Below are 13,308 nucleotides of genomic sequence, written 5' to 3' on the forward strand. Positions count from 1 at the left end.
CCAGCCAGCCAGCCAGTCAGTGGGAAAGACAAATTGGATAGATATATAGCCAGATATATCGCATGTTCCGTAGGTGTATATCATTACTACTGCGCGGAAGCTGTTCACCGTCCACTGATATTCAATCATAAATCCTACCGTCTTACCTTCCCAACTAGCTTTCTCAGTGTCCCGTCGCTCCTTCCTAATTCCTTCGCGTGCCATCTCATCGACTCCTGCGCAGATGCCAGCCCCATCAGAAAAGACTCTTAAAACATTGGTCGTCGGAGATGTCGGAGGCGAGATCCCTCCGCGATCAGGAAATCCAGGTATCCCGCGAGCTTAAAAGAACTTGAAAGTCAATTACCTGGTCATGTTAGTCCTCCTTGGGGTACTGAGGGCAAAGAAACATCAAGTCGTTGAAGCTTCTGTTAGCACTCGATGGTCCGAAGGAGGAGGTTCGCTTCCTCACCGAGCTTGACTTGACTCTTGTATCATGAGAGCAGCTCTGGGGGTTCATGTGTCGCTACCTCGATCAAGTTGATATTACCAACGCATTCAGGAAGGGACTTTTTCATTTCCACCGGGCTTTCGAACCGGGTTTCTAAGAGTCTTCTACAGACAGTGGCATAAAGGAGGATCTTTCGCTGTGTGGAGCCGAACTTGAATTTCAATTGTGCCGACGCCGTTTGGAGCGCTGCATATGTGTTTGGGCCAGATTCCTTCAAATCTGCTACTTACCAGAGTAAGGCTTTCCCCCCTATTTTTGTTCTGTTGTATAAGCGAGAACGTCTTGACAAGAAGTAAAGGTCAGCCCTCCACTTTACATTGCGTTTCTTGAACTGTCTTGGACTATCTTTACCTTTGCCACCGCTGGAGTCGAGGACGTCGAGCAGCTATATGTATTTCCGCTTCATGTGAGTTGCCTCCCGATACCTGGTCCGGCAAGGATTCTGATTGTCTAACTTATGTTATGGCGCTGGCTCGTTCGAAGCCGGTCACTTCTCACTGGGTTATTCAAATGGAAAGACATCCAACGATGGCACACCACGTGGCATGCGTTCTTGTGTAAGAGCACCTTTCCTTGCTACTTAGCCCTGTAGCTTGTTTCACTCAAGCCTGATCCTAACATGGTCGAATCATACAGTCCCCGTGATTAGTGCCTGCATGGCTCAACCCGGCCAGTCAGTCTAGTGGTTCAAGTAAGCAAGCCCACGACCTCTTCTCTCCTTGCAGCCAATCCACGGATATGTTAGTAGCAAACGAATTACTTTATTCTCGTCCTAGAGGTGATTTTCCGGGTCAAGAGCTGTAGTGCAACGTGAAAGGAAACCCGCTTGTCTTTTCGATCCCTGAAATCAACATCATTCCTCTTGGTGTAAGTTTCGTTCGTTCTTTTCCCTGGTCGTGCACATCTACAGCAAAGTGGACAAAACTAAGATGCCTCACTGCGATAGACTAACATAGACCAACGTCATCACGATATGCTGCACGCTGGCCAATTGACTGTCAGCGCAGCCACATGCCTTCCTCCTCTCAGATAGGTTGTCAGGGAAAACTTAGAGAAGACGCAGCTGCTGACCTATTTTCTACCCTCACAGATCTCCTCTGTCTCGCAGGAACAGCCGCAGGAATTAATTACTTGGACGTGGGCGAATGAAGAAGACTAAGTGAATAGACATGATCTCGAGAAGCGGGCGTACGTCTCTGCCGAGGCTACCAACTGACTCCCCCCCCCTCTTAGCTTTATAAGCCTTCTAAGCCTCGTGACTCGAGAAACCGTCGAGCAAAAGCTACAGCATACGAACATACCTGCACGTCTAATTGAATGATGTATCATCCCCCTCTCCAAGTATCGAGGGCGAGTCTAGAAGCTCCGTCATTCTACAAAAAGGAAGGGAACGCGAACTCAAAATCAATGAGTTAATCTGTCTCATCTGTCTTTGTCTGCACTGGTCTTCTAACCATAGTCTGCTAATCGTCCACCTGGATGAACCTCAAAGGAATCCCATTTCACGTGCGTCAAGTCAACCCTCTGTACCTGTAGCCAGACAATAACAACCACTCCTGTACACCATGCCATGCTCATGCCTTTCAAAAGAATCACCGTCGCCGCCCCGCATATTGCAACTCTCGTCGAGGTACAAAAATACATGTCACCTAAGATTTATTGAGGCAACCTTGAAAGAAGCTCCGTTTTTTAGACCCAGTCCAATTATTTCTCAGCCGTGTTATTCATCATTGATCGCCGTTTCGCTCATGAGGAGGTAAGAAAGGGGCAAAAGTACCAAGATCTCCTCTTTTTGATGACTCAAGCAAATGGGGTAGAGATACCCAGTCCATCACCGCTTGACAGCCATAGGTGCATGGCTTCCACTAGCAACACGGTTACTGGTCTTGCGAACCTTTGTCTTATCCTCAGCACCACTTCGTCGAGGAGACTCTCGAAGAGATCTCGTCTTTGAAACACTCATGGCTCCCATCCCACTGGCCGATCGTGGAGTTTTTGGCTTGCTTCCAACCTGGACCTTGTCATTTTTGGTGCTAAGCTTCAGGTTTTCTTGCTCTTGGGCGAGTTCATCCCAGATGGCATTGGTATCCTCCATTTGGAAATTCATCTCAGCGTCGTCCTCGTATATGCCCATCGGATCAGCAACATCAAAAGTTTTGGTCATGGTGGTGGTGGTGGTTGTGTATGAAACACTTCGAGCCTTTCCTTTACTACTGGGGCTTCGGCTTTGACTTCTCCGAAGAGCTGCTCTCTGGAGAATCAACTCTTCCTCGCTGTCACCGCCATTTGTACTCTGACGATGCTCCGACATTTGAGCTTCATCGGCCTTGGAGCCACTGACGCGCATGGAATTTGAGGTTGATCGAGCATAGGGATGGTTTCTGGGGTCCATTCGGGCGTATTTTCTTGGTTGGCCAGGTGTTGGGGCTGGTAAATTCTCGTCCTGATAAGAACCATTGGAGACATCATTTCCGTCGATCTCTCCAAGAGCTGCTCGCTGTACACTGGAACGATTTGGTGTTGCGGTCTGGGTACCACTGGGAATGCGCATGGGTGTTTTGGCCGACATGATTCGAGGAGTGGTGGGCTTGGCCAGTTCCATCTTAGCCTTCCACTGATCTTCGAGATACCACTCCCTGAATTGACCTTGATTCAGATGCAGCCAATGTTGTTGTGGACCAACTACCATTCCTGGGCGCATAAAACGCATAAAGGCAATGACTTCATTGGCAGTAAAACCGTGGCGGTATATGAGATATGCACCTATCAAGCATCCAGTCCGACCAAGGCCAGCCTTGCAGTGGACAGCAATAGCCTTGTTCTTAACAATCATATCATGAGCGAGCTTGATGAATTTGCGCACGATGGGAAGTGCAGGGCAAGTTCCATCCTCGAAGATCATATCAAGGTGTTGGATACCCAGAGCAGTGAAGTAGGTGGGGCAGTACAGCTCCGAGTTGAGTCGCACAACCAAGCCAACGTCACGTTGGACAAAGTGGGTGAGCACGTTCTTGAAAGGCTGGCCTATCCTCGCACTTGAAATCTCGGGTATGCAGGATGGCAGAGTTGTATAAGCTGGAGAGGTAACAGGAATAGGTGCTACAGGTTCAGACTGGGGTGAAGCAAAGGCGACAAACTGGGGCGATACCCAGTTGAAGTCACCCATATCAACTCTTTCATATCGTTCATACCTGGACACAGTTAGCAGCAGTCAGGGAAAGAAGGGAATGGGGTGGGAACATACTCTTCAAGATTGAATTCTTTCAACTGGCAGATGTTCTCTTCCTTGGCCTTCCATACACCATATACAACATCTTGAATATTGAGGATGAAATCTGCTTGGCTGTAGCCTGCATCTCTGAAAGGCATGTAGGGAGGGTCGGCTTGAGCAATTGGAGCCAGAGCAAGATGGGGAGGCCAAGCTTGAATAAGGACCATGTAGCAGGCTACCAGACATGCTGCATTGGCTCGGCTTCTCGCATCGGCTCTGGACCAGAAGACAACAGCCCTGTCATTATTGGCCGGATCACCCAAGATCTCATGGAATTGAACAGCAAATCTGTAGAGATGTCCAATATGCAATGGGCCAAAATCGGCGTGGAATGCATTGTAGAGGAGAGTGTCGTCAATTGTAAAGTAGACAGGTGGCGGGCGCAAAGCTGGAGACGCAGGTGTGGGTTGTACTCTCGAGGGCTTTTTATGAGGCGATCTCTTTGCTTGAGTAGAGGGATAGGGAAATGGAGTGTGCTCATTAGGCGCTTGAGTGTAGGAAGCGAGATACAAGCGATCTGAGAGACGATTTGTTAGTGTCGGTGTCAGGATGCAATTGAGGCAGAGGAGAACCCAAAGGCATTACCTTGGATGTACTCAATGACCTGACCATAACTGGCAGAATGGGCCATTGTTGGCGCCATTACTGGTCAGATCTGATCTGAGACGGGCGAGCTTCAGGTTTGTGTTTGCGATAGCTCTTCTGCAACAGAGCGGGCGAGGAGACCAACAATGACGGCCAGAGACCAGGATGTGGATGAATAGCTATAATGACAGTGGCATGAGAAATAGGATGAGGAGCTTGAGGAGTAGATAGTAGTAGCAGCAGTAGTGGTGGAAGAGTAAAGATGAGTGAGTGGGCGGACCTGGAGAATAAGTGGTGGTGTTGATGATGGTGGAGGTGGAGGCTCCCTGTCGTGTTAGTAAATAGCAATGGCAATCGCACCAGATATTGTTGCACCCGAGATCTTGTTTTAGTCGCGCCGTTTCCCAGCAACCACGACCAACCCCAAACTTGCCAATCGCCCCTTCCCCCTTGCCCCTTCGCCTTGCCCCTGGCCGATTGACGGGCTTGGCACACGCCTTTCCCTTTTCCAGTTCAGTTACGTCTTTCTCGTCGCCCATCCCACTTACGCCGTGCAAATTGCCATTGCCATTACCCAGCAGCGATATTGGAATTACATGAAAACACCACAATCATTAATCACATTCGGATCCAGACTCTATCAGGCCCATAATGTCTGATGAATTTCCATGCTCACTGTGCGTGCGCCTGCTCATCCACCAGTCATAGTCTGTACGACATTCTGTAAGAACTGAATTACTAACACCCTGCTCCCTCATCCACCAAACATAGAGTAATCCATGTCCCACTCCTCAACCACCGCCTGGCCTCGTCAGCCATGCGCGCTCTACAAGTAGATGCCGAACTGTCTCCCTTGGTGCATCGCCGCCTTTCTCTGGTATCTTCGGGATCAGACCACGCAGGCGACGAATTAGATCAGCCAGAAAATACCATCCTACGCACGGAATACAGCGCGACGACAAACCGAATGCTACGGGTGGCTGTGAATGGCTTTATGGAATCCCTGGGCGTTGTCCTGCACGTTATGGAGGAACTCGATGTCGGAACTCCCCAGCAATAGCAACAACAACAGCAACAGCAACGACTGTCATGACCCTTTCCCTGACTTGAGTGGAAGTCTTATGGTTGGTGTTAGGATTACTAAAAGACCATGAATACATACGTCTGTATTTATTATGCTACAATGGCCAGCAGTGTTGGCGTCGGTCCCTCCTACTGCCCAGCCTTGGTTATTGCATTTTAACATTGGACCTCTCATACTCTTCATCCTATACACCTGCCTCCTCTTCCTTAAGAAGCCGACGGACAACTAATAGTGGGTGAATATGACCGTTGGCAGTTTCCGCTGCCGTTCCTGCTTACTCGACAACTCCTTCTGCTGGAAAACTCTTCTCAAAATACCCACTGTCAACATCGAGAACGAAGGTTGTGTTTGGCACATCAACCCGGCTTCTAGCACCCGCCCAGAGCCTGTGCCAACTCGGTCTGGATGTGTATGTAACCTCTGGGAATATTTCCTCCGCGCTTCCTATCGCAGCCCCTCCGTACGATAGCATTCCAAAATAGCCATAAAGACACTGGTGTGTTATCCTCGACTTATTTGAGACCACTGCGCCTTGTCCTTCAGTGCCTTCTCTTTCCTCGGCCCTCGACCCAGTGCCAAACACAAAATGCATGTTGTCCTGGCCAGACCATACCCGGTCCGGAGACTGCTTCTCCTGTTCAGGGTCAAGGTCTGGAAAATGGTCGGTTACGTTCTCCTTGATGATGCCGTTTTTCTTGTTTTTATCCTTGTGGTCCCAGACCCAAAACCGTATCGAGCTTCCCACTGGCATCATACCTTTAGGTTCATACAACTGACTCACATCATCCACATCCTCACCGATGTCGGGAAAGTTAGAGTCAGTCGTGCTATGGCTGTCGAAATCCACAGCCGGATCCAGGGAGAGGAGTCCCTGTTTCTTACCCCAACCACCTCCCCCCCCCGTCACTCGGAATAATCTCGTGCACTCTTCAAAAGTGTCGAGAAAGTTCAAGGTCCGCAGATAGTCTTGTGGAGGTGTCTCGTATGTTCCTGCGTTTGCTGAGCGCGGTGGGCGAATGGAGGCATATATTAGTAGTGGGCCAGCCGCCGTCGCATCAGGATTATCCCTGAGATATTTAGACACGCTGCTCTCCAACTCGGCCGAGGCTGGAGCTTTCCGCTCTGGAAGCTGGATTTCCGTCACTACATTCCCCATGGCCTTGGTGATTTCGCGGGACTCGGTCAATGGCGTGAGTGGGAGTACACACTGGGTTAAGTCGTTACTGTGAAAATTTCCTGCAATAGTTGCCCTTTGAAGATGTTGCCTCCTTTCATGACTGACAAGTGACGCAACATTTACCAGCCCTCGGCCGTTTACGGAACCGCCGCTGCTGAGGTCGACCTTCCAAGTATCCTGAAAGAGCGTTGCACGAGAGCCGTTCACGAAGAATGTGTTGGCGACTGGAAGGGTCAGATATCGCACAGGTGAAGGGTTTATTTCTTGACTTGGTATGCCAGGATCAACTGAGTGGTAGGCCGACGTGAAAGTGAGAGTATAACTAGTGTCATCGTCTCCAGCGGGTGTCGGAAAACCTGGTTCACTGAAGACCGACCCCGAGCTGAATAGTATGGACAAGCCCTCTGACTCAAGCTGCTGCGCTGCGGCCGTCTCCCGGAATGGCAGTGCATCCACCACAGCACTTAGAGACTTGATTTCTATACCCTTTTTCTTCAGCCAGAATTCCGGCAACGCGTGCTTTTCAAAAGAAGCGTAAATCCGGGTGATGATCGACTGGAGAAAGTCCTTTCGCGCCAACACTGGAGCTATCGATGGAGTGACCAGAATGACCACATTTCTAATACAATGTGGACCAAGGCCCTTGAAGTCTGGCAACTGTTCGAGTACATCTTCTGGATTCTGTGTAGCAGCATCAAGAACAGTCAGTTTCGGAGTAGTTCTTTGTTTGGCGGGACAACCTTTCTGGCTCATCTCATTCCGACAACGAGACGAAGCAAGGAGAGGGTGCTTACGAATGACTCCGTTTCATCGCTAAACCACGTAGCCCCAACATGATATTTAGGCAGAGAAAGTTGAGTCTCCGGCCTTTCATGACTAGGAAATCGTGGATGAGCCCACTGCCTGAGCTCGAGCCATGGCGTCATGAGCTTGACGGATTGGGTAGATTTCTCCAGTGCCCTCTGTTGTCCTTTCTGCACTTTCCTCTGCCGGTCACCATGAAATCTGGACACGGTAGCTGGTCTAGGGTTCGGTTTGCTAGAGCGCTGCTTCGATTTGGCAGCAAGGCCTCTGCGGAATGTCCGGGATGTAGGTCCTCCGGGTCGTGTTAATAATAGCCTACCGCCCAGGACATGGTAGACGAATACGGTCCTGCTCAGCATTGCCTGCCGATAAGGATCAGCTTTAGAGATGCCGATGCCGACGCCGATGACTGTGGCTTTTGACTCGGGAAGACGATGAATAAGGAATAGAGAGTGAACGGGAGCTTTACGCTGTGGATGGGAACTTTGAAAAGAAGCCAAGAACCATCCAGGATAGAGCCTGTGCTAGCTGGCTGACAAGAAAACAGCGAGGCTGACGATACTGCTTGAAATTTGAGGACAAAGCCCGAGTCTCTTACATAAGTATTAGTCGCTACGAAGGTGCGTGTAGGTGCTCGAAGAACAGCAACTCGATGTCTGCAATTGGGTACTGACCAGTTAGATTCGATCATGACTCGTTAAATGGCGTACTTGCTCATGTTCCGCGATTAACGGCACTAATCCTAGTCGGGTCAGACGACAGCGACGGAGTACAGTGCATCTCTCATTATTAATATAGCACTGCTATATCTTGATTCCCAAGTAGACATGCACATACACCACTACGGAGCCCAGTAGGCAAGGAATGCGTTGTACTTAGTTTGTCTGCTCTCCACTCAGTGAAATAAAGATTCCGCATTCGTAGAATGGTTGAATTTGAGTAGTGATGGATGTGACAAAGCTTTATCATTTATTTTCTACTGCATCAATCAAATCACGAAGCAGCGTGGCTTCAAAGATCAAGTCACCAATTGCTTGCTGTGCCATGTAGCATCTCCTGGAGCATCACCCATCAGCTTACGCGTGAGCCGATATCAAATGTACGTGGATGCTGACCACTCCGTTTCATGCATAATTCCCATCATGCCCGCCCCATATCAAAGACCGTCCAAGTTCTCGTTTCCCTGAATAGCACAGCTCGTTTGCATCTCTCAAAGCTTCGCCATATCGACATTTGAGTTTTTCTTTCTAGCTAGTGCATAGAAGGTGAATTTGCACTCATTCAAAATTGTGAAGTTGTAGAAGTTGATGGAATGTGTGAATCTGGTCCATGGTCGAAACATTCCCCGTGTCCCCTGACATAATGATGTCACGGCAGACTAATTGTAGTAAAGAAGTGGTTGCGTGAAAGCTGAAATGCTGACTAGCTAGCTAGCTGAAAATTCTGATCTCAATGATAGACTCGAGTGAGAAGGAAGGGTTGAATTCGGCCATCTTGCGCAAGATAGCCTCCCATTCCCGTGAATATGTCGTTATGAAAATTGGGCCATCAGAAAAGTGCCTATTGCTGGAATGGCCACAAAAACCGTGATTCGTCAGAGCTCTCAAACGCAAGAGCTCTGGTCATAAAGCCGTAAAGAAGTACTCCATCGTCGCCCGTACTACACTTCTGTCATTTCTCGTCTTTGTCCTTCGATCGCCAGAACAAAAGTTTGCTTATTCGGTTAGACCTTCGTTTAGCCTTCTCGTCAGTAGCGAAAGAGTCCGGAACTGTCTCAAACTTCAGTTTACTTCCATTCGAAGATCCCGGAATCAATCGATTAAGACTTGCCAAGCTTGCTCTCTTCCACGCTTGTTGATTGTTGGATCTGGATGTCGATGGAACAATCATTGAAGCAGAACGATGTTCAATAGATGATCTCGTACCAGCACTGCTGGAGAATCTAGGTAGTGCGCCACTTGAGATGCTGTCGCTGAGTGAAGGTAGATCATCGTTGGACGCTCTTAGAACAAAGTCTGGGCTAATTTCACCGTGAGACCGAGTTGGTGGTGACAGATTGTCAAAAGATATATGATCTGCATCTGGAGAAGATATCATCGAAGCCGAAGTCGTTCTGCCTTCCGTCGATGAAGCGTATTGAGACTGGGGAGCTGGATAGGCGAAGACCATAGGGGATGAGACCGGGCGCTTCAGAGCAACGAGATCCGAAAAGACGGGGGCCTCAATGGTAGAGTCTGAAGCTCGTGCACAGCTGACACGTCCAATATCTTCTTCTGCATCGACTATGATCACATCGTCATCGCAGCCGCTGCCGATAGCCAGCCCTAGTCCTTCTCCAGGTTTCGGTTTCGGGGTCACAGAACTGGGTTCACTCGGTGACACGGCTGGGTTTTTGGTGCGTGACTGAATTCGCACTAGCTTTGCCGATGACATCGCATTTGCATTCTCTTCCGCCAGAAGTTTGTCTTCTTCCTCTTCGTCAAATACATCCTCGGATAGTGAAGGGTTACTGCCCATGCGATGCACACCAAAAGTAGCCCGATTAACCGCTGGCATGATAGGTGCGGATTCGGTTCTCCTATGAACCGAGCCAAAGGCATCGGGAGTGCCTCGCCGTTCGCTGCTGTGTAATTTGGCCATTCTGGAGGGGGGGATTTGTTTGTTGTTGGTGTCCAGGCCAAATTTTTCTTCGCTTCCAAACGGTCCTAAGGCAGCATCAAGATCCAAAACGGGGCTCATGATCGGCTCACTAGTTGGGCCGGTAGTGAGAGTTTGGATGGGGGGCAATGGCTGGGTGCGTGGTCGAACCCGTGTGACGACAGGTGATGGTTCTCGTAGCACAATGGTATCATCCGCATCGAAGATTTCATTCAGTCTATCGCTGGGTCGTCTGTTCAATGCTGGAGAATTAGGCAATGGCGGGTGCTTCGCCTTACTGGAGCGCTTCTCTGACTTTCTTGAAAAGATACCCGAGGTCCATGTGTGGTATTTCCGCTTTCGAGAAGAGGATGTGGCCTCTCCAGAGGATGTCTTTGGTCGCGCACGATCTCCAAATACTTCCAATCGCTTGGGTGGTTGAGGCGAGGCGGCGACGAAAACATCCATTGGGTTGCCATTTTCTGCTCTTGGAGTGGACAAGGGCGAGACGTTGTTGTTGGTATGACTCAGCCAGAAATACTTCTTCTTGTTAGGTGGGCTGCCAGAACCCAAGGTGCCAGGGGACCCAGAGGCTGACAAAGGACGCTTAGGAAGACTTATGACATCGAGTGACTTGTTCCCAGAAGCCATACTACCAGACAGGGTCGAAAGAGCATCGGCAGTCTGAGGTCTTTCAGGAGAGCCATTGGTCGATTCACTTGAAGAACTGACCACAAGGGTAGGGCGAGGCGTGGGACTGGCGATAGAGTTGATGCTTCCAGACAAGGAATGACATCCACGAATTGTGGAATTACTTCCTTCGGTCTCGGATGAGATCATCGACAGCGGTCGTGGAATCACGTCGACATGTTCGGAAAATCCAACACGTGGACGAACACCAGGAGCACTATCCCTGCGACGGGGAGACGATGGTGGAGTTCTGATGAGGCTTGACATTGATTGTCGGACTTGGGGGCTGGAGCGCGCAAAGGAGAAAGTCTGTGCATCTGACGGGGTGGTTGGGGTGGAACCCGCCCGAGCCTTGGCCAAAGCGTTGGCCTTGATGAGCTCGGACGTATCGATGTCAGAGACAGAAACGGCCTGACTGCGTTGATGGGCGTGCATTCTTGGAGGAGGTCGATATTCGGGCTTTTCCGGACTGGAACTGACCATCTGAGGACCATCAGTTCCGCCACCTCCAACAAACTCACTGACACCGCGACGATGGCCTGAGCGAGGAGGCTGGGACTCGGTGAAATCTGGTTTTGTCGGACTTGGTGAGCCATGGACGGACGTGGTATGTGGTGCGAAGGTGAAAGCGGGCAGGGGAGCAGGTCTTGCAGACCGGACGGCACGTTGTTGATTGAGAGCCATTTCCTGCAGGACTGGATGAGTTGGACTCGGGCTTCTCTCTGGAGGTAGATCGGCACCAGGGTTGAATTTGAACTCGGGCAAGGTAGGGCGAGGAGAACGTCGCTGCCCTTCTGTCGCCATGGTCTTTGGCTTGGGGCTTCCTTGCTCGGTGGTAGTCTCTGCCCTCATAGTTTCATCTTGAGCTGGATTGAAATTAAAAGCCGGCAAGGCAGTAGCATTAGGATTTCGAGAGGCTCTTCTTCGATGAGGCTGGGGTGATCTTGGAGGCGTGCTGTTGGCGGAGTCGAATGGAGATAAAACCGGCGGTGCGGCAGGTACTGAAAGAGAAGTCATTTTGGATCAAGGAGCCACCCTTCGATAATATGTTTAGTGGTAAATTTCTATTAGACTGTCCAGCAGTAGGCAGGAGCAGTCAATAGAGCTGCAGGTGTTCCAGCACCTTTGAAGTACTTCTTCTGGGGTTTTGCAAAGGAACGGCAGCCACCATTACAATATTGGTAAAAAGGCGATAGGACGAAGCAGGTCTCGTAAGGAACGATTTGGACAGTGGATCTGAGAGAAGTCAGAATGCGCCCGAGGCAACTCTGGTAGATAGCCTTCGTACCTGAAGACCAGTCGAGTGGACGCAAACCAGAAGTCGCAATGTGGTGGAATTGGTGGAGAGAAGGGGCGTATGACGTTGGAGCTGGAAGATCGGTTTGGATGTGAAGGAATGGACGGCAACCTGGAAGTAAAGACCCTATAGAGGATCTCTTCTTCTGCAGGAGCCAAAAGTGAGGCCGAAGGATGAGGTGAAGGTGAGATGGAGGAGGATGTGATGGTGGTGGTGGACTGGATAGACTGATGAGGAGAGACAAAAGCAGAGGGGACGAACGAACGACTGACTTGGCCGGGAAGCAGCGGCAGCGGCAACGGGCAAGAAGAGCAAGAAGCAAGAGCAAGAAGCAAGAGCAAGAGCAAGAGCAAGAGCAACCAGGCACAGGCGCAGGAACAGGAACAGGAACAAGACGCAGGACGCAGGACGGCTCGGCGGGCCAAGAACACGACCACCTGGCACTTGCAGACCAGACCAGACCACCAGACCAAAGCCCGAGGGTACGGGGACAGGGACGGGCGACGGGGGGGGGGCAACGAAGCTACTTGGTTAGGTGGCATTGGTGGTGCTGGGCTTGGGTGCCTGAAAGGGTGGGTTCAAGCCTTCAGCTTTAGGCATGGGCTGAGGGGGGCTTTAGGCTTAGCGGCCAGCCCCAAGCCTGTCCATCTCCCACTCTGCCTTTCAAGAAGAGCGCTCACAGGTGGCCACATCGACGGCTCAGGTCGTGTGGGCCAGGATGAGTGAGTGCATCTGCCCGTTCAGATACGTACTGTAGGATACGGAAGACAGAACGAGTTCGGAGCATCTTGCTGTCGTACTACGGTCTACTACTGTACGTACTTGCCGGCACCTTTGGGTACCTGGGTATCATTGCTGACACACATTATTGTGCAGGGAAGTACTATACAGAACCCGTTGCCGTCACAAGTCAGTCCAGTCTCATAAGCCTGGGCTTCCGAAACTCGAACGCTTGGGCCGCGACTCAACGAGCAGATGCACAATTTCTTCTGTGCGCAGAATTGACAGTGGACGGTTGGGAAGAGGCCGCATTCGACAGGCACGGCCGACCGAGCAGGAAAGGAGGATAATGGGTAATGCGTCTAATGTGCAGATCCCTGGCACGTCAGATGAGCAATTTACTGAATCAGATTGGCCAAAGTCCACTTTTCTAGCAGTGTCAAAGCTGAGATTCTTGGAGGTGTGGACGAGGGAATGTCAAACAGTCATCGGTGACGAATTGGCCCAACCGTGAGGTGTGGTCAGCTGGCAGTTCCTCCGCCGTGGATAAGAT

General features: G+C 50.5%; 4 protein-coding genes across 4 annotated transcripts; 1 reads left to right on the top strand and 3 right to left on the bottom strand.

The window, feature by feature from the left end:
* Positions 1 to 2,321: 2,321 nt before the first annotated feature.
* Positions 2,322 to 4,392, bottom strand: A1O9_05394 (cell division cycle 14; the record flags this gene model as incomplete). The annotated part of the gene is made up of 3 exons (XM_013404613.1): positions 2,322 to 3,681; positions 3,735 to 4,278; positions 4,347 to 4,392. 3 exons carry the CDS (start codon positions 4,390 to 4,392, stop codon positions 2,322 to 2,324), a joined length of 1,950 nt encoding a protein of 649 aa, XP_013260067.1.
* Positions 4,393 to 5,163: 771 nt separating this feature from the next.
* A1O9_05395 (uncharacterized protein) lies at positions 5,164 to 5,406 on the top strand (the record flags this gene model as incomplete). Its single annotated transcript, XM_013404614.1, has 1 exon — positions 5,164 to 5,406. One exon carries the CDS (start codon positions 5,164 to 5,166, stop codon positions 5,404 to 5,406), a length of 243 nt encoding a protein of 80 aa, XP_013260068.1.
* A 298-nt stretch (positions 5,407 to 5,704) lies between these two features.
* Positions 5,705 to 7,360, bottom strand: A1O9_05396 (uncharacterized protein; the record flags this gene model as incomplete). Its single annotated transcript, XM_013404615.1, has 1 exon — positions 5,705 to 7,360. The coding sequence occupies one exon, from the start codon at positions 7,358 to 7,360 to the stop codon at positions 5,705 to 5,707; it is 1,656 nt and encodes a 551-aa protein (XP_013260069.1).
* A 1,722-nt stretch (positions 7,361 to 9,082) lies between these two features.
* Positions 9,083 to 11,755, bottom strand: A1O9_05397 (uncharacterized protein; the record flags this gene model as incomplete). Its single annotated transcript, XM_013404616.1, has 1 exon — positions 9,083 to 11,755. The coding sequence occupies one exon, from the start codon at positions 11,753 to 11,755 to the stop codon at positions 9,083 to 9,085; it is 2,673 nt and encodes an 890-aa protein (XP_013260070.1).
* Positions 11,756 to 13,308: the final 1,553 nt, after the last annotated feature.

This window comes from Exophiala aquamarina (assembly GCF_000709125.1).
Source record: "Exophiala aquamarina CBS 119918 chromosome Unknown aczIA-supercont1.4, whole genome shotgun sequence".
NCBI classification, from domain to species: domain Eukaryota; kingdom Fungi; phylum Ascomycota; class Eurotiomycetes; order Chaetothyriales; family Herpotrichiellaceae; genus Exophiala; species Exophiala aquamarina.